This window comes from Strigops habroptila, chromosome 7, assembly GCF_004027225.2.
Source record: "Strigops habroptila isolate Jane chromosome 7, bStrHab1.2.pri, whole genome shotgun sequence".
Lineage (NCBI taxonomy): Eukaryota > Metazoa > Chordata > Aves > Psittaciformes > Psittacidae > Strigops > Strigops habroptila.
In genome coordinates, this window is record NC_044283.2 from 34,770,702 (window position 1) to 34,795,106 (window position 24,405).

Consider the following 24,405-nt stretch of genomic DNA (forward strand, 5'->3'; position numbering starts at 1 on the left):
ACATATCTCACCTGTCATAAGCAGCTTGTAAGGCTTTGCTGATACGCCATATAAAAGCACTGAATACTGCAGCGTATTCTTACAGACAGAGGAGCTAGTAAAATGCGTGTATGGTTCTCACGGCAGTATTTAATCACCTGACTGTAAAATCTCCATTCCTCAACAGGTTCTACCCAGTGTTAAAGATCCAGTTGTTCTATCTTACCTCCTTCGTTGTCCTTACTGTCAGTGCAAAGAGTTTCCATGGCCACGTCACAGCCTGCTCCCCTCCATCCTGGCTGGCAGACACAATGCCAGCCGTTTTGGTCCAGTGTGCACCTCCCATTGCTGTTGCACAAGCCAGGGCAGCCCTCTGTTGAAATAGACAAAGAAGAAAAATCACAAGTGATTTAAAGATTGCAATTCTATAAAAAGGAATAAAAATACAAACAAGGGACACTTACTGGGAACAGGCCTTAAGAACAGCACAAATACTGTAATTGCACATGGAGTGGAACAGCAACATTACCTGGGGAACATAATTCTTAACAAAGTGGCATCTTTGATTGGCCTGACACTTGAGACACCACTTACCTGTACAGGCAGGAAATAAATGCACCAATCCTCTAAATACCTGCAGGCCAGACAAAATTAAGTTTGTTTTTTAATTTTTTTTTTTTTTCTTTGGCAAAGTAACAAGAGATGAGTGCATAGTGCAAACACAGCTGTGTAAAAAGAGACATTTTTCTGTGCTCATAGAATAAATCATTATTTGCTCTATGCAGTATTGGTTACTTACTGGCACAAATGTTTAAGCTCCCTGTTAATATGAACAAATCCCTCCAAATTCTTAAGTAGGAAAATGGGTATGATTTTAGGCACGTAATAAAAGAAAACATTAACTTTATCTGGTCTCAGAGTTGCCGTATATTCATGTGAAATTACAGTGCGTTAAATAATTGCACAAAGTATAGGCCAGTTTTAATGACTATACTTTATGCCAATAATACATTCCTTTTCACAGAATAAGCAAAGCCCAGGAAATAGTGAAGCAGCTTAGCATCTATTCTAACAAACACTAGGATTCAGGCTGCATACGGACGGGACAGGACCAACAGGATTTCCAACTAAATGTAATAGCTGTGCGTATTTGATTACTTAGGACGGACAAAATGAAATACCATAAGGACCACAATAAAACATTGATAGACTGAACAAAAACACGGTAGTGACGTGCTTCAAGACAGATAGCAGAAAGTGATTTTTTGTGACAATCTCCCTAAGGCTTTTGTGCTGTTACCTTTATATCCTATCTTGTCTGCTTTTATGGCCAAGGAGGGAAAATTTGGGAAACAATTAACATAATTTAATATATCCAAAATCGATAATTGTTTTCAGTCTAACAGTCTAACATTGCATTATAAAAACAGTATCTGTCGCTTCTTAGTGATGAAATCTGGCATGCAGCCAACATGATCTGTATGAGGATGACAACACTATAAATATGTAGATTTTGGTGTTCCTTCTCTATGACTATGATAAGACACTGACAGAAGCAAGTACAGATATGGCACTAAGTATCTTACAAGAAGGTGGCTACAAATCAGATAATTTTGGACACAACAAATTTCTGTAAACATTTATCCAAAAAGCCTAAGTAACTGGCAAACTACTTCACTTTGTAGAACTACTGTCTTTGTGAACTAAACTACTGACTCATTTTAGTTAAGCTTACTTGAGCTTAGAACAGTCTTTCAGAAGTAACAGTCCATTTTTTTAATTCTAAAAACTTCTGAATTTACTGACTTCTTTCAACCATGTAGCTCCAAATTACAAACATCTGCAGAAAAGAAGTTATAAAGCGTGCTTAACTCTTGTCAAATTACTTAGAAGGCAGAGATCAGGAAAACCTTTTATGAGGAAGGATGGTGATGCTACAGTTAGGGATATCGTGCTATCATGCCAGGCTAAGATCAGTCTTGCTACTCTTACTCTTTCAGACTCTGGTTGCTGATAGTATTTGTTGACGAACTGAGAGCTGTTTTTTTCTTACTCTTTCACCTGTTAAATTTATGGAAGACTCACATATTTAATTGCAATACTGACAGAGTGTTTTAGGAGTCAACTGGGTACACTCAAGACTTATTGTGTGAAAGCCTGGATATTGCCATGAATATTGTCATATTCTAATGAGAAAAAAAAAACAACCACAAATAAGGAATAAAGATACTCAGGGAAAGAGGGGTAGGAATATTTCAAACATTCTTCGAAATTAATTTTTTCACCATAACTGAAGATACAAGAATCTTTGCTGTTTCATGTTAGGCTTTTGCATCCTTGAACTTTTTAATTGAAAATGTTGCAGAGAGTAAACAAGCTTTTTTCTAGCTTCATACAAAATACAAGTCATAATTTCCTATAGATTTTCTACATTCAGATAAAGAAAAGCTTAAAAGCCTGGGGTATTCTATTGATCTGTCTATATATAAACACACACATATCTATAATTAATCTGTTCTTTAGAACTAATGACACTTGTTATGTTACAAAAATATTGCTTTGCTTTGTTTCCTAAATGTTTACAGCTTTGTAGGTAGAGGTCCAATGACAAAACCAACAAAGATAAAGCACCAAACAGCAAATGAATACTATCTTCAGTTTTTGGTTCAAACAAAATCAAGTACACACATACAGTTTGTATATAAATGCATAATCACTGGTAAATAATTATTATATAACATAAGCAAGATTTCATTTTAATCTGAGATGAACTGAAAGTCATATGAGTTAAATCTATAATTCATGAAATGCATGTAAAAGAGGATTCTTTTGTCCAGACTAGTATGTTCGTAACTATATATTCATATAAAAAAGTACATGTAGGTATAGGCATGTCATTAAAGAGCAAACATACAGTACCTTTCACTATCTTATCCAAATAGTGAGCTTGAGAATTAAAAAGAAAAAAAAAAAAAAAAACAGACAGACATTTCAGAAGTGTCACATAAAACAGGAATTGTTCAGAATTCACATGCAAATCAAGCAGGTGCACCTGACATGAGAGGTCTTACATTACAAAATGAGAATGTATTTCAAAGCTTTTAAAAATGCAAGAAATTCTGTTTCCAGCAAACATCACCATGATTCAATGAAAGTATTTCAGAAAGGAGGCCTGCAGAAAAAGAAAAGAGATGCTGCCTTTCTGCGTCTGTTTTTCTTCTGACTTCTATTAACATGCTTTGATTTTTACGTATAACAAAAATATAATCAAAGCTAGTTAAAAAATTCAATTTTCAACACAATGTAAGAATAATTACTTAGCTTATGAGCTTTAACACACTGACCATACTGGAAGATCTTTTATTTCAGGTCACGTATGACTCTGACAGCATAACCAGCATACTATCTTAATTCCGACTGCATTAGAAGGAAGTTTTCTTCTGCTTCAATTCAGCCACAGTTATTTTTCCGAGCACACACACCAAGTATGCAAATAAGTTAGAATATATATATGGAATGGAAGAGGGTACAGTGGGGTTAGTAGTGTGGTGATCCATTTCATTTGGAAAAAGGCATTAAAGGCAGGCTTTGGACATATAAAAATAAATATAATAGTGTAAAAGAATAGCAAGACTTTTTTTTTTTTTTTTTTTTTTGCAAGTTATGACACTTAAAATTTTACAAAAAACATTTGAGCAGGCAGATAGATGAATGACAGACAGAACACAAGATAGAGTTAAAGCGGTAGGCCCTACTTTTAATACACAAACCACAGCATTGATGGGTTATATGTTCTTACTTTCAGGGAACAACCGCAGTTGTGTTAATGGGGTTAACACAGCAAAACCATGTAGGACAGTTCCATTGCAGGCTACCAAATGCAGCCACATGTACGTAAGGTGGTGGGCTATTACAGACCACTGCAGTAGGGACACACTGAGCTGAGTCAACAATGTTGGATTCAATCCAGGTTTTGCTGTGGACAAGATCTTTCAACAGAGCCCTCATGGGTTCTCTTCTTTCCAAAATCTGACCTTTGCTAAATCCCTGCTGGATGATGGCCCCTGTCTGGCAAGTACTCTGTCACTTGCTATTATTCCTTAACTTTGTGTCTTGGAGGGGTAAGAAAGGCATTTCCAACCATGGCCTCTCCTCCAGTTTGGATGAATGGGAAAAAGCTCTTCCTGAATCCAAGGAGGGAGGTGATGAGATACATAGTCACAGAAGCCACAGTCACTAAGAGGTGGAAACTCAAAGAAAGTGTCAGGTGTCCACAGTTGTTGGGTTGGTTTTTTTTTTTCCCTTTTTTACTTCTTTTTCTATAGTGGTAAGGTTAAAGGGAGACAGAGTAAGAAGATGAAAACATCAATTACAGAACATTTAGAACAGCAGCAACAAACTAAAAAGCTTTTCACATTAACCACAAACAAAAAGTGATACAGCTGCATTTCAGGGTGGATCAAATTCTTCCTCTTACTCATCCAATGTAGCTCCCCTTCCTCCTACACAGCTGCTCTTAGAACACCGTGTAGTATGTGTAGAGGAAAAACTGAGCTTTATTTCATAAAATGGAAGCAATTAGGTCTGCCTGGGGAATGCAACTGTCCACCAGCAAAATATAAAATGCCTTTACAAATGTAGGGATAGGTAACAAACCAGAACAAGGCAACTGAAAATAATCCCTGCAATCCCAGGTCCCCACATGCTATTTCCTTTCAGAAATCCAATCTGCATTTAAAAAACAAGGATTAAGAAAATGCTTTTGAAGATTTCTTGTACCCAGTAGTCTTAAAAGAAGTCACTTCCAGACCATAAAATTGTAATTCTCAGAAAACAAGTTCTACCTTCCATCATCCTTTTATTCATGGTCAGTTGACATTAAGGACGACGTTAGAAACTATTTTGGTTAATATGCAGCATCTTAGAAGAATCAAAACCCAGAAAACGAGTGACCAAAAATAGTTTAACTTTGAAGTTAAAGCAGTGAAGTTTAACTAGCCATGCTGTCTTCCTTATCCATGGCACTGCAAGCAGGAATGAACCCAGCTTTGTGCGGAAGCACAAAATGCAAGCCTTTTTACCACTGTATAGAGAATTCTGGGTGGCCTTTGGAGCACCTCAGTAGGATGGAGCATCTCAGCAGGTGCCCCCTGGCAAGATATTTACACATCTGGCACGTGTGCTATGTTAACTCCTTGAAAAGTCTAATGAAGAGACCAGACAACATACCTACAAGGGTTTTCCTGCAGGTGGTAAGACTGTGAAATTTAAAATCTTGGTATTATTTCCAGGAGTAGAGGGACTTTGTATAGCTCCAAAATAAAGAATAACAAAAATGAAGATATAAAATTTGCGCATTTTCTAGGACAGTCAAAATCCAAGAAGATTTAAGTGGCATTCAAAATTAATACAACATAAAATATAAATCAATGTGTGTGGATATTTATATAACTATGGGGCAGACAAGTGTATTTTACAAGAACTGATAACTTCAGGTGAATTTGCATTTAACACAGCATATTTCATAACCAGTCAGAACCCTGACTTTTTTTTTTAATTTAATGTCTCCCATTAGTTTCCTTTCAGAGACGTAAGTCAGTGTCCTCCTTAGATTATTCATATGCTACTTCCTCCAGGTATGACAGAATAGCCACGGAATAAAAGTACATATTAAATCCATTTATCCTAATCAGCTCTTCTTTAAGTCAGCATGAGTCACATACCCATTGATCTGACGTTCCTTAATTGGTACATGTAACACTGCTTTATTCTGATTATTCTGTCATAAAAGATTATAAGGGTGACATGTTTCTAAATACTCTATAGCAGATTTGTATTTCTATTATTTACATTATTATCCTCCACCAGACATCTTCACCCATCATAATCTTTGTAACCTGTACACTAGACTATAACATGCCATGTATTTTTTGTAGTGTACATAGTCCCATTATAGCTCAACAGCCTCCAAGTTAGTTTGCTGCAAGAGCAGAATTTGACCTAATAGCACCACCAGACATGAAGCAAAAATATAAAAGAATGTGACCAAAGCCATGTTGATCAAGGTCTGCCTAAATTAAAAACTACTTTTAAAGTTTTTTGCTTCCTACACCTTGAAAGTGTGAATGGAACCCTTGCCTCCTCTCCACTAATACTCTAGAGGAGCTACAGCCTCTCCCTCTAAAAGAAAACAGAAAGGAGAGGTTAGAAAGAGAGAAGAGAGACAAAGGATGAAGGAAAAAAGAAAAAAAAGGAAAGATAATGAAGAAATAATTTCAGTACAGCAACAATGAAGAACACTGTTCTGCTCCTCTCCGAGTAAGCTCTGCTTTGCTTACTCTCCTCCCCTCCCACAATTCAGTACAGCAATCCCCAATGACCGGCCAACAACTGCATATACATCTCTGCTGCTAACACAAACTTCATGCTCTCAGTCACAGATCTTTTACATGAAGATCTGAACAACACATCTTCTATCAGCCATGTTTCTGCTTCCGCATCACCTTGCAAAAGCCTATAATTTTTCTCCCTAAACCAAAATTATTTAGTATCTTCACACTACTGGTGTTAACAGAAAGTATATTCTTATCTCATTTTACCAGTGAGTAACTAAGCCACAGAAAGCTTAAAGTGAGAAGCCTCCACCCACTTGGTTGCAAACACTTACGACGTGATTTTCCAGAATACTTAGAATTATATAGCGTTTCGTACAAGAACCAGCATTTTGGCAATTCATACACAAGCAAGTCAGGTCCCCAGAAAATGAAGAACAGCCAGAGGACACTTCTTTATATTTTGCCTTTGTGAACGACTAACAGAAAATACATGGTAGAAGCAAAGGTGGAATCCAGTTCTTCAAAATCATTCTTAATCAGCAGATCATACCATGAACCAGTCTCTGGCATAAATGGAGTTTCTGCATGCAACAGCCTTCACAGCCATGCAACAAACATACTTAAGCCAGGTCCACCAGGTGCAAAAGGAAAAGTAGTTAAAGATATCCCTGTATTTTTTTATTACAATGATATGTATATGCTATAATTAATATAAGTTATATCTTCTGTTGTATGATACAATGACAATGACACACAAAAGAGTTCTCTTGAGGCTTCCTAACTTTATGTTCTTGATTTTGCAACTTTACTTAAGTTCTTCTAACATGTTTTTTGGGCATTTGAAAGTTTTTGAGTTCTATGCACATAAACTGGAAAAAAGGAAGGGAGAAATAAATGAGATTCCATTCTGTGGCATTACATTTTCTTCATAGTGAGCAACAGGGAAGGTTAGATGAACCATTTATGCTTCTGCTGTTTGTGCTAACGAAGTGTTACAAACAGCACTTCTTACTCCCTGCACAGCCAAGAAGTAGCAGGGGATGAGGGGCACACTTCATCAGTGGTTTCACAGACACCTGCCAACAGGAAAGAAACTCTTGGGAGTTTCATTGCAAGCCTTAGGGGAAATGCGGTTTGTGTAAACAGGGTTTTGTGCTTGTTTTAGGGAATCTGGTACAAAACTCAGAGTTGACAGCTCTGATCTGACCCCTCTAACCTATTCAAGAGTCAGTCCATGGTGATTTACTTCTCCTGACCTAGCTACCACTTCACCCTTAAATTCCTTGCATTTCCACCCAGCCACAGTTTAACTATCTTGACAATTAAAACATCTTTTGAACGTAAAAAAAAAATTTAAACAAAATATCCCTTCTGATATCTAAACCCAGTATTTTTCATTCTACGCACAGCAGACTTAGGAAATAAGTGTATTGATTCCTTTGAGCAACTGCTTTTACTCTCAGAGAGTGACTAAAAAAAGCCATGCATCCATACACAATTTCTGAGGAGCTCCATACCTCTACCAGAAAACTTACAGGAGTCCAGAATTCATAAAATTTTAAAGCCACTGTTCTAGCCTGTCTTCAAAGCATGTCTTTCACTCATGTCAAATTCATCATCCACTACAGCCTTTTCTGAGTCCTGGTGAGCTGCTTCCTAACCTGAATTTGTGCAGTTGATTGTTCTTACTTGAGCACAGAAACCAGCCTTTGTTGAATCACACCTTATTTTTCTGCATAGTCTGTGCTATTTGTTATAGTAATTTTAAATTCTTGTCCTGTCTTCCAAAGTGCTTGGGGGCAGCGAGCTTTGGTATAATTTACAAATTTAATTCTCCCTATTCATCACTGAACAGTACTGAAAGCACATGTTCTTCCACTGTAAGCAGCTCATGGTCGTCATCCTTTCTCTGAGTTTATAAGAACCTTGTCTTAGACATACCATATGTTCAGAGCATTGCTGCCAATAGAGGAGGATTACAAACACTCTTCCCTTTTGATACTTTTTTTACTCCTAAATTCCCATCTTGCCCTTCTTGTAAAGGAGAACATATGGATGGAATAATAGTTTCAGGCAATTTTCCTTGTTTTCCTCCCTACACAGGCTAAAACATAATTCTCACCCTGAAATCATACTTTCTTTATCATTTCTGCACTTTTCTCCAGTGTCCATGTAGAACCTGCAGCAGAAATATCTGCTGCATGTGTTTCTGAGGAGAAACCTGAATTCACTGCAATCTACCCTTTGTCAAAACTGCAATCGTTCTTTGCAGCACCCATTTGTGGGCTTTTATATACAAAGGCACATCGGTCTACTACCCTTTAGATTTTTTTGTTCTGGAGTCCCTGCCAATTTTACTATAAAGTAAGATTTCTCATCATTACTATTGGAAAGCCATGTGTATCTTAGAATAAAAGGTTCAGTTGCCTTTAAGGACATAGTAGACACAGGAAGTTTCGGACTGAGCACTGTTGTTTCCTATTTAACATCTATTTAGCTGGAAAATTATTTAGAAGAAAGGGTATATGACATTAAGAATTTAAAACTGTCCCAGGTGTACAGGCTGGAAAAGTTAAAACACCTATTTGAGACCTCTGACAAACTTGCAAAGACCTGCTTCAGATGCAGGTAAAGCCTGTCATTTATATTATGAACTGCACAAAAGATAAATTTGGCTTTAAAATGTATTAGCAGATGGAATGGGAGAGGAAACACTATTGTTTCCATCCTTCTTCCCGGCTGGAAGTACTTTCAGAATGTGTCTGACCAGCATGCAACTATACAACAAACAAAAGCAAGTATTTTCTGTCCACTTCAGCTCAAGTAAGCTTTGCAACATGTTTTCAATTCTTCACATCTCAGAGGATCCTTTTTCTGAAAATGTGCCTAACTTGAACTTCACATGTGGTCCTCATTTAAATGCAAATCAAGCAATTAGCAATTTAAAGTATGCTAACAGATAACTGGTATTTGAGATACTTGCTCTTGAAATGTGTTAAGGCCTGACCAATAATTCACTTTTTTTCACAGCTTCAGATATGCATGCACTATCTTAAATTTACCTAGTAATTCAATATTTTATAGTTGCCAAATGTACAAATATTTTGCATATTCAAGGGTTGGCCTGGCAAATTAATGGCATGACATTCAGGCAGAGGAAAGATCAAAACCACGTTTGTTCTAAATTTAATGAAATCTTGTTAAACTGTGGTTATCAGTCCTCTGAGTGACAAGAAAGTAATCTTCTCTTTTTCATGGAGTATTTGTGTTGAGGATACAAATATGAATCTTTGGTGAAATCCCAGCTCCAATGTAGTCAGGTGTTTTGATAGCAGGATTTCATCACAATATTGTGGTGAACTAACTTATATTTGAAATAATTTCAAGGCCAGGTTGGACAGAGCCTTGAGCCACATGGTTTAGGGCAAGGTGTCCCTGCCCATGGCAGGGGGGTTGGAACTAGATGATCTTAAGGTCCTTTCCAACCCTTACGATTCTATGATTCTATGATTCTATAATTAGATTTGAATCTTTGGTTGATTTTATCTGAGAATAAACTGAATGTGAACGGTCACATCTTCATTCAGATACAAGCTTACTTTTAAAATGAAATTTTTCCATGAACTCCAAACTAGGGAATAACATAAATGTAGGAATTTTGATAATCACATACAGCAGTAATTATCCTAATTTAAAGACAAAAATTTCCTTCTGATCAAAATTCCAGAATCTCAGAAGAAACTTAAATTTATGAAGAATTCTTGGCATGAATATATTAATTAAATACCTGACACATTAAAACTCTATGAAATGTGAATATTCTCAGCAATTTAAATTTCAGAGAAAAGTAAACCATGCTTGGCAACTTAGCATCAATATTAAAATGATGGTGGTCATCTTTATACTAGTTACCCATGTTGCTCTCCCTCTAACCTGCAAATGTGAAGAAGATCAATCAAGCCCTCAAATTTGGCCATGACTGACTTCATCAAACCCAAACTTCAAAAAGATGTTAAAATATATTAAGTTTTCTATAAGCATTTCCTTTAATCAATAAGAGAAACACATTTGTCTTGACTTGCTCTCTGATCTTTTAAAGAGATAAAGTGTCATTTCCTTGTAGTCATATTTGAAATCTGTAATTTAAGGAGCCCTAAGGTAAACACGTGTTGAAGAGAACAGGTGCAGACCATATAACTTAGTGAAGGAGATTACTTCTTAGCATTCCTCAACATTAGCAGTACTTCTGAGCTTATACTGCTCATGGTCACATAGAAAACCAGCACACAAATGCCTTCACATTTGTCCCTAGTCAGAAAACTATTTTAATCAGTCACTGGGATAGAGTTTGTACTAACAGAAACACGCTTATGGGAGTATGCTTTAGATGTTATTTATTTTTTTTCATAATTCTGAATATCTAAACCAGATGACTTTCCTGTTTTCCTAGCTAAAATAGCTGAAACTAGAAAATTGTTGCTGAAGAAAATGTATTTTCGTTTGGTTTGAATGTCATGTTAGTGTCTTTTCAAACAAAGAAAAAGGTTAAAATAAATACTTTGGTGTCCTTTTCTTTTTTTCTCTAGGGGAAATTCTTAGAAGATAAACCAATTAGATGCCAATTCTCACCAGAATATTAACATATTACAACCTGTACACTTCTACAGTGGACTGCCACTGGATTTGAATTCCAGTTTTGTGTACCAGGTAAAGCATTCGAAAGTAGCATGGAAGTACCACAATGCTAATTTCAGTCCTCCTGAGGGATTAATATGAATGCTTAATGACATTAATGCACATTTAGATCACTTATGTTTAATGACATGCTTTCCGTGCATGCATATATAAATATTAATTTTGGACTGAAAGATAATTGTTCAACATGATAACAATTAAACAGCTGTAACCTGTCTCATGTGTTAAGTAATGGAGCTGCAGGCAAGCTCCATAAACAGATGGTCTTACCCACCCATGCTTAATGTTAAAGACTTTTAAAAAAAGAGGTGTTGACAAATCTGAACAAGAAGGCATAGTTTTAATGCAAATTGGCCAATTTGCAATTTAGATTACTCTAAAACTAATTTGGTCTATAGAAAAAATTAAGCTGCATTGTAAAACTGAGATGTTACATAGCACATGGATATAGCAGGTTCCACACCAACATTATTATTCACTAATTTCATTCAGCTAACAGAGTTTAATGGAAAAGCAGCTGGAAAAGTATTCAGATTTATGGGCTTCTTATGACAGTTACTTAAATATACTCATGGTATATGCCAGTTGTATCACAAAAAATAATAGACTTTCTGAAATAATATCTGTTCCAATCTCACAAAACAACTACTCAGACAGGAGAGGGTCACTGAACTTACTGCAAGTCAGGACAGAAAGGAAACAAAAATGTATTCTAGCACAACTGTGTTATAAAAACTTAATTACAGAGCAAATTTTCATCCAGGCTATCACCTGGGCACCAGCTGTGCATGTCCAGTCTTGTATCACATTGAGATGCAGGCTAAGCTTCACAAAATAACACATGGATGTTCACCTCAGACCTGTGAATGTCACTCCCAGACCAAATAAACAATTAACAGGTGATCTTCCATAGCTTTGCAGTACACCCTTGATTTAACCTGTTCTCACGGGGATAAAAGAAATGGTAAAACATTACATTAAAACATTTTAGGAGGGCCTGTTTTGCTAGGACAAGGAGTAATGGTTTTAAACTAAAAGAGGGTAGATTTAGAGTAGATATAAGGAAGAAAGTTTTTACAATGAGGGTGGTGAAACACTAGAACAGGTTGCCCAGAGAGGTGGTAGATGCCCTATCCCTGGAACCATTCAAGGCCAGGCTGGATGGGGCTCTGAGCAACTTGATCCAGTTGAAGATGTCCCTGCTCACTGCAGGGGAGTTGGACTAGATGACCTAATGTCCCTTCCAACCCAAACCATTCTATGATTCTAATTACAATTCTCAGGAAGGAAATGACAGTAAGCAAGTTAGATGCCTTAAATTATTTAGCATTTGAAACATACATTGCCAGTGTTTGGTTCAAACCAGTAATATGCTAAACAATAGCAATAATCCTGAATTTTGTTAATTTTTATTAGACTCATTTAATCACAACACGGAGTATGTACTTATTTGCTGAACATCTTTGATATAAATGTTTGGAACTATGTGTTTAGAGCAAAGGCAATGACTCACAAGTGTGGCCGACATCAGATGTGGTAGCTACACTGTGCCAGAGATACATAACGGAACAATGGATATCAGCAACACACATCAGGTTTATCGCATTAGTCAAAACAATCTTGCTCACCTTACTACACACACTGCTTCAAAAAAAGAGAAAACCACTGCTTTATTTAGCCTGTTCTGCTCACTCTCACAAATCAAAGTATGCAAAATATAGATGTATATTAGTTCCCAATTCCAGTCTTGTGATCTTTAGCCTTAGGGAAATGCTGATGCTTAACCCAGGTAAGCAGATGTCTAAATTGTTTCTGAACTGAAAAAGCAAACCTTTGCAATCACCTATGATTTTGCTTCTCAATGTCCTGAAATATTGACATTAAAACAGAAAAAGGTCTGTAGAAATTTAGAACAACTAGAATTTCCTTTGGCCAAATTCCCATTTGAATAGCTTGAAGTATATATAAAAATCAGCCCAACTCGGGAAGCAATCTAGGATTTAAAAGATATTAGTGAGGAATAAAACTAAGGACTACCTTGCTTTAGTTTAAAATATAGGTTTGTTTTTAATTTCTTTCTACCCTTTAACACATGTCAACTAACAATACAGACAGTGGGCAAACTGAAAATGAGACTGGACTGATAGTCAGCATTTAGAAATACGTACAAATTGTTGGCTGAAGTGCAAAATATTTTTACCATTTTAAACGGTGTTCATGCTTCACAAAAATACCATAATGTTTTTGGGCAAGTAAGTTATGGATTTAGATGATTCAGTACACATTCGACTTAGCGCCTCTGTGATTAATGCATACATATCTATCTCATTTTGTGCATCCAGCTAGAGATTTGGCGGGCTATTCCATTCCCAGAAAGTGAATAAAGTGCATTGCCCTTAAAATTTACAACTTCTCTGGAATATTTCTTTCCCAAAGAAGTTGTAAATTTAGGCTGTTGCACTTCATGTGACTTCCAGCTAATAGCTGCAACAAACACATTTCTAAAATACTTCCCACTACTGCAGCTAGATGGTTAATGACTTTTAAAAGTAAGAAAGCTGCAATTGTTTATTTTTAGAGGTATGAAGGCAAAATGGGAGTCTTCTGTATGCATGACACAAATTCTGCTACCAAGTTGAGAGTTGTAAGTAGTGTAAAGTGCCTGGGTTACAAAAGGGAGTGACAATAAAAACCTGGTTTGCATGGAGAAATATTTTGATGTCCCTTGTGTTTTGAAATTTATTGCTTAGAAAGAGCTAACTACTCCAAGGCAGGTGAAAGAAAAGCAGTTTGACTCTTTACCTGCCAAGCTGAGCAGGCAGCAATTTTTACCCCACCAAGTGGAAATACTCTTGGAAATGAGCAATAAAATGAGCTGGTTTCTCCATAACACTGGGCTCCCAAGAAAAATAAATGTAACACCAGGCTAGAGCCTGTACCTCATTACTTGTCTTGAAGGCCATAAGGGCAATATAAACAAATCAAACTATCTTTACAGCAGCAGCCACAAAGTAAACACCCATTTAAAGAATAAACAGGTGGGAAGACAGACCTGCTCGCCCAGTGCTGAGGAAAAACTTGTTTGTGCTTAATATGTCGGAAAAATTGTTCAAGAGCAGTTCATCCGTATGTAACTACAACCCTTGAAATGCTGCCAAGGTCAGTGAGACCAACAGCAGAGTGATCTGCTGAGTAATTGCTCGTTGGCAAGTTAAAGCAGTGAAGGGAAAGTCTTCATCCTACTTCTAAATATTTATTTTATTGTTCAGAAAGCAGTTCACTCCCCACCTCTCTACTCTGTCAGCATGTTTTCTGGAAGCTCCTCAAAAATTTTAACCCTACTCTCTCTCCCTGGGATTCCGCCGATGCACCTTGGTTGTCCCTCATATGTCTGAGCAGTCTTATTAGTAAACAATAACAAAATCAATTGTGATTTCTGTAAAAAATAATTCCCAAATCAATCTTACTACTTCACACCTGACTCCCTTCTACAAAATAAAACTTGGCCTCATCTTCCTGCTGCAATTATGTGGGTATCAGTTCACACAGCTGTCACAGGCCCTCATTTTCCCTGCCCTTGAAGCTCACACCACTTTTTCTTGTGACCACCAAGTGCACCACCACCATCCCACCTCCCAGCCAGGGCTGTAAGCTACCCAGGAGCACAGCCTGTGTTTTACTGTTTTCTAGATACCCATGCCCCAGGGATGGCTTAGCTGCGCTAATACATTCAGAATTACAGTGCTTCCAAAACATTCACAAAAGTTAAAATTCTCCATGCTCTTTCCAGCTTGTGGCAAGAGCAAATCATGCTGTATTCACATCCATCAGCTCTACTGCTATTAGACTTACTGTCCTGTCCTATTGGTTTGGCTACATCACCTCCTAATGGACTTTCCTCCATCTCTCCAAATATAAAACTATGGGGTTTTTTTTACTTACTGGGATTTTTTTTTTTTTTTTTGACTATTCGTATTATCTGTGATTTCTCCATCACTCAGTATTACTCTTGCCTTTGTCTGACCTGTAGCTATCTCCTTTGTTGTCTGTTCAATCCACCTCTAAGTGCTTAGCCATAATGCTTCTCACACTTGGGAGATGTGTCCCATACACACCTGCAGAGCCACTCCTGCGTTACTCCTGTCACAGCCTTTGCTGAGCTTTGTGCAAGGCTCCCCTCCCCACACACCTAAGCACAAGCTAGTCATCTCTTACAGTTAGATCATTGCCAGTTCCTATGTCTGTGCTTCCTACCTGTTGCCACGCACTAGTCTCTCTGTGCGATTATGCCAAGACAAAAATTGTTTGGATAGGAGTCTCCTCGTCTGTTACAGACTTGCAGCGTCTTGCAGAAAAGGGGATTAGTGTGGAAGGGAATTTCTTAGCACCACAGCTATTCAAAATCAGTATAAAAATGATAAACCTTCTGGCAAGTCCTCCTCCACTTTTTCTTAGTCCCTTTATTTACATGCATAATTTCTCATGCTCGCTCACTGCCAAGGCCTGTGCAGTGTAAAGGGATATCCTGCTGAATATGGGACATATGGACTGTAAATAACTAAGAAAATCTCCATTGATAAAGGTACAGTAATTTCCAATGGATTCCAGGTGCTAGAACTAATTTGATTATAGAAACACAGAAGCTGTAATAAGGATAGCTTCTTTTCAATCAGCTGTATTAAACTGCTGTTACGTTATTTACACGTAAAAACTTTGATATAATTCCAAAGCAGAGCATTATGTTGACAAGATAATTTTGGGCAGCTAGATCACATTTATTACAAGGTGGAAGTGACATTTGTGCGTAGGCAAGTCACTTTTTAGAGCTTCTTTTCCATAAAATTAAAAAGGAAAAACAATAGGAAGCTTCATTTCCAAAAGACATAAAAAGCTATCGCACAAAAATAGAAAAGCACAAATCAAATAATATATTTACAATTTAAAATAAAGGTAGTCTCCCCCTCAGCAAAAGGCAGTTAAAGGGAAAAGACCGAGAAGGAAATCCTTCCACCTCCTTTTGATGGCAAACTAGGCATGAAGAACTGATGAGCCATTATATAACCATTTCCTTTCTTAAAATATCAACTCCTTTACACCGACTGACACATGCAAATATTCTGTTTGAAGAAACAAGCTTCAAAGTAGTAGGCTTCTTATTCAGACACGGCCAGCAGGACCAGCTGTTTGAATTTTGCAGTGAAGACATGGTAAAGCATAGACAGCCTACCAATGGTACAGTGCTCTCCGTTCCATCCCTGGCTACATTCACACTTCCCATCTTTACAGGTGCCGTGCTCTGCGCAGCGGGGATGGCAGGCTCTCTGGTTGCAAGCTGCGCCTGTCCAGCCTTCCTCACAGCGACATGTGCCACCCATGCACACACCGTGTGTGCCGCAGTCCACTGAACAGATTTCTGTATTCGAGAGGAGAGAGCAGGGAAAAGGAGGCAAGAGAGTACACAAGGGAGAGAGAGGGTATGCATTAATTAGCAGTGCTGCATTTTAATTCAACATGTGAAGAATAAGAAAGGCAAAATCTTTGAAAATTAAATCAAAGGAATTTACTGTGAAAGGCATTTTTAGGTAGGACCCAATAGAATACAGAGTACAGAGTTTTACCCCTATGCTCTACTTAGTTATCCAGCAGACTTAGTGGTGCCTAAGTATCCACAGCTCTTCTGTTAGCCCTGAGTAATTTTCAGTCCTATTTTTTTGTGATCACACATGTCTTAAGAATAACCTTTTTTATCTTAGATTATATGGCACTTAGACCTATTACAACTACAGTGTAATCCTAGTGAATAAACGCAACATATACTTAGGTCATTTTGTGCCGGGAGTGTAAATCTAGTAGCAACAAAAGTTCATTTTAACAAGGTTTCCCCTCCCTACTATGCTCCCTGTTTTCTTTCAAAGTAAAAATGTGCCATTTTTGACACATTTTTTCATTATAAAGAATCAGCCTTAGTGAGACAAATTAGTACCATGCTGACATACTGACACATCTGTTAAATATAAAAGATGATTTACTTTCAGTAAATTTGTATCGGTGACAGCTATGAACAGTCTGGTTTAAATAATAGATTGTTAGAAAAAAATAAATCAACATACAGCAATTTAACTTGTCATTTACATATAGTAACAGGATCTTGTAACTGATAGAATAATTGAAAAATATGTTAACAGCCAAAGGTAGTCAGAGGCCAAACAACGCATGTAAGTCTCAGCTAATACAAGATGGTAATTTAGGCTGCCAGATTTTGCTTTTACAGTTTTGGTTCATTTAGTCAGACTCCAGCAAACTTTACTTCTGCTAAGCAGACAACAGGAAAACAAGAGGAGATACAATACAGCCTGAGGGACTTCTTTAGTTCCTTGGCATATAGCTGGCTGTAACCATGTACTGGTTCATAGAAGAACTGTATTTGGGTTTGTTTTCTTGTAAAAGACAACAAACAGTCTAGTAATAAAAGACTGAAATTATTTTCGACAGCAGAAGAATAAAGCGTTCAGTGCAAGAAAGGTTTCCAGTTTCCCACTCAACAGCATTTTTCTTCCCTCACGGAGTATGACCCACTCCCTCAAAGTGCTGTGGAACATTAAACACAGTATCAAGGAGCTGTGACATTTCCCGTAAGAAACAGACCAAAATCTTTATTGAGAAAGACAGCTGTAATTTCCCTCTCCTTTTTTTTTGTCTATACAGCATCTTCTATCTACTTTGAATTAAATTTTTGATTAAGAGATGCAAGATGGTTTGATTAACTTTTGAGTCACAAAACATCAACGCAGCTCCAAGAAAGAAAGGTTTATTTCTCTTCAATCTAATCAATTTTTCATTAGGGTGAAGGTGTTTATCAGTTTTTAGCACACTAGCTTTGAGCAAGGTGCGTCAATCTTTGTAATGAATTTATTAATTAGAGTTAATTTAATTGAAGTGGAATTGAAGGGCTAATTAATGGACAAACTGCTGATGAAGATAGAGGAAAGCTCTGCTCATTTCAAACCTATAAACCCCTCTGATAGAAATAATTCATTCTTTTTTCCATCTAGCAGCTTAACAACATGTTTATGGGCAAGATTTATTTTTTTGGTGTATAAGTCTGAAGGTCATTTTGCAAAACTTCAGGAAATAGTCTGTGCGTATTTTTACAAAGCTGTTTTGTGAGTTCGACGCTTTTGAAATATGAGATCAAAAATATTTAATGTTATTTTAATGACAAATCATTCCTTGAAACATAAGTAAAAGTTGGAGCATAACGGAATCATCAAAAGACTGTAGAGGATACCATGTCAAGAAATAGGGGATCCACGTTCTGCCTGAGAACTAGAAAGGGTCTCTCACAAATGGCCATTTTTAGTGCTAAAAATGTTCAGAGAAGTTTTTTCTTCTAAACAAATTTAATACAAGATAACATTTTCTTCTATCACTTTTTCTTGAATATTTGGAACTCTGCCTATCACTCTTGTATGCATAAACCATTATACATCAGTATCACAGATCCCGGTCAGGAAGTACATTTGTTTTAAAAAGATGGTTCCTCATGAGAAAGTTATATTTATTCATAAGCTGGCATAAACCCAGCTAGCCCATGTGTTCAGTTTTCATTAACAAAATCATCTGAGTTGTTAGATGAACTGTTTTAGACAAATATATGTCTCACAGTTAGACATGATTTCTCTTTTGATATGTGGCTACCAAACAATATTCTAAAAACTCCTATTTGTCAAAAGGCTGCTGTCATACTTTATAAATATTTAGATTTTGCTCTCTGTGATAGTACCTCCAGTCATTTTCTCCTTTTGTTTCTAAGCTTAGATGGTGGTTTTAATAAGCTCAGTTTCAGACTTCAAGAAATCCCTCTGCTTCTTCACTTCTACCAACTCCTTCCACCCTGGCAGCCTGTGCTCTTCCTTGAAAGCTATTTAGGATCCATGCCTGCATTCCCTTTGCCTTCAAACCTGAACACTGTCTTTCAAGAAAAATACCTCCAAGTAGCTGGAGAGATTTTAAAAATGCAACTGTCTCTAGTTTGACTAGTGTAAAGTTTTTAAATAGATACATTAAGTAAGATGATACTTAGATCCGTGTATTGTACAAAGAACGTTCTGTACTTGCATGTGAAGTACCTGAAGTTACCAAGTGAAGGCAGCTAGAAGATAGCAATAAATGCACTGATTTTCAAGTACTTCAAATTCATCAATTATTTTGAACCTTTAAATCAATTCAGTCAACTCAAAGACTTCTATCAGCTCAGCAGTTCAGGTCCTACCAAAATCATCTCATTAAAATGCTGCAATTCAAGATGTCATCATTTTACATAAAGTGGGTGCTTTCAATCCTTACCATTGGAGCAATCTGGACCTGTCCAGTTGGGGTCACAGGTGCAGGCACCACTCTCTTGAAGGTAGGTGCCATGGCCAGAGCACTGGTCAGAGCACATCGTTTTCAGGATTTCACAGTTGTTGCCACCCCAGCCTGGGTTGCAGTGGCACTCGCCATGGATGCACACGCCATGGCTGGAGCAGGCTGGGTCCAAGCAATCAGCTGCAGGGAGATGAGAAAGTTCAGCTTAATTTTGTCATTCCCAACAATAGCAATCAACCCCTAGATGCTGACAGCACTTTTGGGCTTAATCCACGTTTTAAGACCTTGTGAAATTGGCAGCATTGCACTCATCTTAAAAGTAAACATTAGTAGGTTGAAGCTGAGAAGTTCACCTTTGTTCCACTGTAATGAGTGAGGAAAAGACAGAACGGACCAAGGTATCTTGGTGCCAGCCTCCCTTCTCTGGCTACAAGGTAAATCACTCTTTATCGTCACTAAACTGCATAGTAGCACTTTTCTTTGTAAAAACTCCTCACCTCCATATCACTTTCTGGTATTGTGGAATTTGTGTGTGCAAATAACTGATATCAAGACATTTACAGGCTACTGCAGAGTTAACGGAGAACCTTTCAAGGTTTGCTAATTTTTCTGAATTACAGCAAGATTGGCTTTGGCTCTTGGGCAATTGATCTCTGTTCTGCCTAATCACAGTGTAACAAGTGCTGCATTCCCTGCAGCACTCAGTATGAACTGACTCAATCCACCATTAGAGTTTTGACAGCTGTGTAGGACCTTCAACTTGTTTCAGAAATAAATGAGTTGCATACTGTCTATCTGTCTTAATTCACTTTAATGTGCTTTAGATGACGAGATTTAATTTAGCAATTTGACTCAATAAAATGTTACACTTGTAGGGTCAATGGTCTGAAAATTTAATTCCAGAGACTTAATTGCATTACTTTGTATGTGGAAATCAATAAAATCAATTTGATTGAGGAAGAAAATGGCGCTTTTTACTCCCTAAAAAAATAGAATGGAAAATGAACTGCATTTTGCAGCACACCAGAATGGATATTATTACGCACATTGCTGGAATACAAAAATGATGCATCATTTTTCATCCTGATGTATTTGAATCAGCACTTTCCACTATGTGGTTGGTGGAAAAGATCACTAACAAACGCAATACATTAATGATTTATTCTAAACTGTGAACATTCAGTAAGTCTTCCTGTATTCCAACATCTATTTTTGTGTGCTTTCTTCTCAACTGACCTCACCCAGAAAAAATAAATAAAAATATACTGGCAGGCAGAAAGATATCACACATTATTAAGAATTTTCCCGCTGATTATTTGAGGATAGAGTATAATAATTCTGCAGAATTCAGTGACACTAGAGATTCTCAAACTTGATTTTTAGTATTCTAAAGTGATTTTTGAAGAAACACCATTAGGGCGTATGATCTCGATCTAGCAAAATCAATAGAGCTGGATGTGCCAGCTGGAAACCTGACCAACAACAGCAGGTGCTGGAGTAAATATTTATTCATTTACCTTCTTCACAGTTTTCTCCTTTGTATCCAGAGTTGCAGGCACAAGAGCCCATGATGCAAATGCCCCGGCCCCCACACTGGGGATCGATGCACTGAGTTGTAGGCACATCACACTCAGTGCCCTTCCAGCCGCTGTAACACAGGCAACGTCCTTTGGAGTACTGCCCGTTGCCACTGCACAGCACTGGGCAGGCTGCTGTGAAAAAAGAGCAGCAGAAAAATTAAAATCATATTCTTCACCAGAGCTTTATCGAGAAGAAAATCCAAGAAGCAAATCACATGCCAGTTGTTTTCCTGATGTATTTGTTGTCCTCATGCTAGCATAAACTGACTCAAGAAAAGCATTGGGTTGATTTACCTCTTGAACAATCTGGGCCCAGAAAACCAGGAAAACAATGGCAGGATCCAGAAACACATTCACCGTTACCATGGCAATTTCGGGGGCATTCCACCACAGACTCTAAAAGGAAAAAAAGGAGGATAATTCACAGATGCCCACCTCATGAAGTAGCTATCATCTGAACCACTACTAACTGACAGTGCACTCTTGCTCCAAGAGAAGTGTTTATGTTTGGTTTGCTTGAAGAGCACGAATAGCTGTGCTTTTCTATTGCTGATGCCTCTAATATCTTAGGACTTCACATTCCAACAAAAAGGTTAACATTATAATGGTAAATCTGTATGAGTTCTATGCTTAAAATCCAGCCCTCTGCCATTTAACAAATGCTTCACAACAGCGTTTTCCTTTTAAGCACTGTTTCACAAGAAGGTATACTCCTTATGCCTTAGACCCAGTAATTAAAATATACATTCTGCATTTTATTCTGAGCAGCAAAAGAGACTATAAATGGAAAACCTGTGAAAAAAAGTCAAATCATTTAACTATGAAAACCTATCTCTAAAAAACCCTATTCCTAAAAAACTTGAGAAGAGCCTAGCATTTGGTAAGAGCTTTGAAAATTATGCTTACCTATAATTATGGTATTAAAAGACACCTGCTCTGCATTTTTCCCATCATTATAAAAGGCCAGGTGCCAGATGCCAGAATCCAAATACTGGATAAAACCTGCCTCGTGGAGACTGACAGACCTCGACTGCCGCCCCGCTCGCTCCAACTCCAGCAGGTTGCGTTGCTCCCTCACAATCAGCCGGCTGCCATCCAGGAGCTCCACAAAGTCGTACTGCATGGAGGAACAGACAGGAGATTGACAATTCATGGGATGACACATGGCATCACCAGCTTCTCCACAGCGTCCCGACAATATGCTTGCATTTTGACCAAAAGTTTCCTTTTGGAGCAGAGAAGCACGAGCTGAAACCAGTCTTTATTTCTTTGCTGTTTGCAAAGACTTCAAGAAAAATTTCCAACTAGTCCTCATGCTTATTAAAGTGATTTTTTCAGTGACAACTGGCCAATAAACCTATTACATGTACTGGGGGGAGGAAAACATCACTTGAAAGGAGTCTGCAGTCATGACTTTCACCTGAATTCCAGGTGAGAGCTAACTTTCTAAATGTGTTATATGCCTATGAGTTAATAATAATATTCAACACCAATAATCTACTTTATTTTTCATTTAGTTTCAGAGGGAATGTTAAACTGCTTGATTCCCCTTTTGGACAGTTTGGAGTCCTGGAAGGAGAAGAGCAAGAGCTTCACTTCGTATTACAGAAGACCAAAAGAGGAGATGGAAAGCATAAAACATTGAAACTGTTGGAAATAATAAACTGAGAAAAACCATGGTACCTCAGGTCAATGGACAGCACAGATTGTTTTGTTAACAACCATCAGTGGGGCTTGGAAAAACATAACAGCATCTCAGCTGATACAATAAACAAGCTCACAACATGAGTTTTTTTGCTGCTTAATCTTAACCCGAGCTAATAGCACCTGAAGGACTAAATCTGCTCTGGACCCTGAACTGGTTACGCTATCTGAGAGTCTGCCCTCATGGCTTGAATGTTGTCTTCTGAATGTTTATCATGTAAAGATCAGTGTGCACGTAGCAAAACTAAACAGGTAGTAAAATTATAGATCATTCTTTCTTGTAGTATAAAGTCTCTGCTCTTCCTGCTGAGTCTTGTTCACAGTTTTACTCTGACACGTTTATTGTGTGAAGTGACAGTAACACAAAAAACTTCAATCTTCCCAACTGTTGGAGATGTCTCTCAAACGGAATGACATCCAGGGCCTATTAAAGTAAAGGCCAGTATGTGAAACTGCTGGTTCACCTGAGCTGGGATAACATCTGCTACTGGAACCAGAGAAGCAGTGGTTTTACACCCTGACTTGCGACCTTCAGAAACTGCTCCTAGAACCAAAGAAAACATGATAGCCTTTGTCCTGGAACAAGGGCTTAAGGACTTACAGAATCATAGAATGGTTAGGGTTGGAAAGGACCTTAAGATCATCTAGTTCTAACCCCCCTGTCATGGGCAGGGACACCTCACATTAGACCATGTTGCCCAAGGCTCTGTCCAGCCTGGCCTTGAACGCTGCCAGGGATGGAGCACTCACCACTTCTTTGGGCAACCTGTTGCAGTGCCTCACCACCCTCACTGTAAAGAACTTCTTCCTTATATCTAACCTGAACTCTCCCTGTTTAAGTTTAAACCCATTACCCTTTGTCCTATTGCTACAGTCCCTGATGAAGAGTCCCTCTCCAGCATCCTTATAGGCCCCCTTCAGATACTGGAAGGCTGCTATGAGGTCTCCACGCAACCTTCTCTTCTCCAGGCTGAACAGCCCCAACTTTCTCAGCCTGTCTTTGTACGGGAGGCGCTCCAGCCTCCTGATCATCCTCGTGGCCCTCCTCTGCACTTGCTCCAACAGCTCCATGTCCTTTTTAAGTTGAGGACACCAGAACTGCACACAGTACTCCAAGTGGGGTCTCACAAGAGCAGAGTAGAGGGGCAGGATCACCCCGTTTGACCTGCTGGTCACACTTCTTTTGATGCAGCCCAGGACATGGCTGGTTTCTGGGCTGCGAGCACACACTGAAGCTGGCTCATGTTAAGTTTCTTGTTGACCAACACCCAAAGGCCTTCTCTCTGCAGGGGTCTCTGAATCACTTCTCTGCCTAACCTCACCTGTGCCTGGGATTGCCCCAACCCAGGTGTAGGACTTCACTTTGTTGAACCGCATGAGGTTGGCACTGGCCTACCTCTCAAGCGTGTCAAGGTCCTTCTGGACAGCATCCTTTTCCTCAAGTGTATCAAGCAAACCACACAGCTAAGTGTCATCAGCAAACCTGCTGAGGGCGCACTCAATCCCACTGTCCATGTTGCCGACAAAGATGTTAAACAGGACTGGCCCCAACACCGACCCCTGAGGGACACCACTTGTTACCCGTCTCCAATTGGACATTGAGCCATTGACCACAACTCTTTGAACGCGGCCATCCAGCCAATTCTTTATCCACCGAGTGGTCCATCCACCAAATTTATGTCTCTCCACTTTCTAGACAAGGATGTCGTGCGGGACAGAGTTGAATGCTTTGTGCAAGTCCAACT

General features: G+C 38.3%; 1 protein-coding gene across 27 annotated transcripts in view; it reads right to left on the reverse strand.

The window, feature by feature from the left end:
- The window catches only part of TENM3 (teneurin transmembrane protein 3), an 817,612-nt gene that overhangs the window by 62,510 nt on the left and 730,697 nt on the right, over positions 1-24,405 (reverse strand). For 18 of the 27 annotated variants that reach the window (XM_030491587.1, XM_030491600.1, XM_030491599.1 and 15 more), the window contains 8 exons: positions 21,863-22,073; positions 21,251-21,352; positions 20,894-21,088; positions 19,356-19,556; positions 16,237-16,422; positions 2,899-2,925; positions 1,280-1,297; positions 206-352 (listed from right to left, as the gene is read on the reverse strand). In XM_030491587.1, the coding sequence (XP_030347447.1) occupies positions 206-352; positions 1,280-1,297; positions 2,899-2,925; positions 16,237-16,422; positions 19,356-19,556; positions 20,894-21,088; positions 21,251-21,352; positions 21,863-22,073 (1,087 nt within the window). The remainder of the gene's footprint in view (positions 1-205; positions 353-1,279; positions 1,298-2,898; positions 2,926-16,236; positions 16,423-19,355; positions 19,557-20,893; positions 21,089-21,250; positions 21,353-21,862; positions 22,074-24,405) is intronic. The other 9 variants (XM_030491597.1, XM_030491592.1, XM_032920043.1 and 6 more) reach the window with 2 other exon arrangements.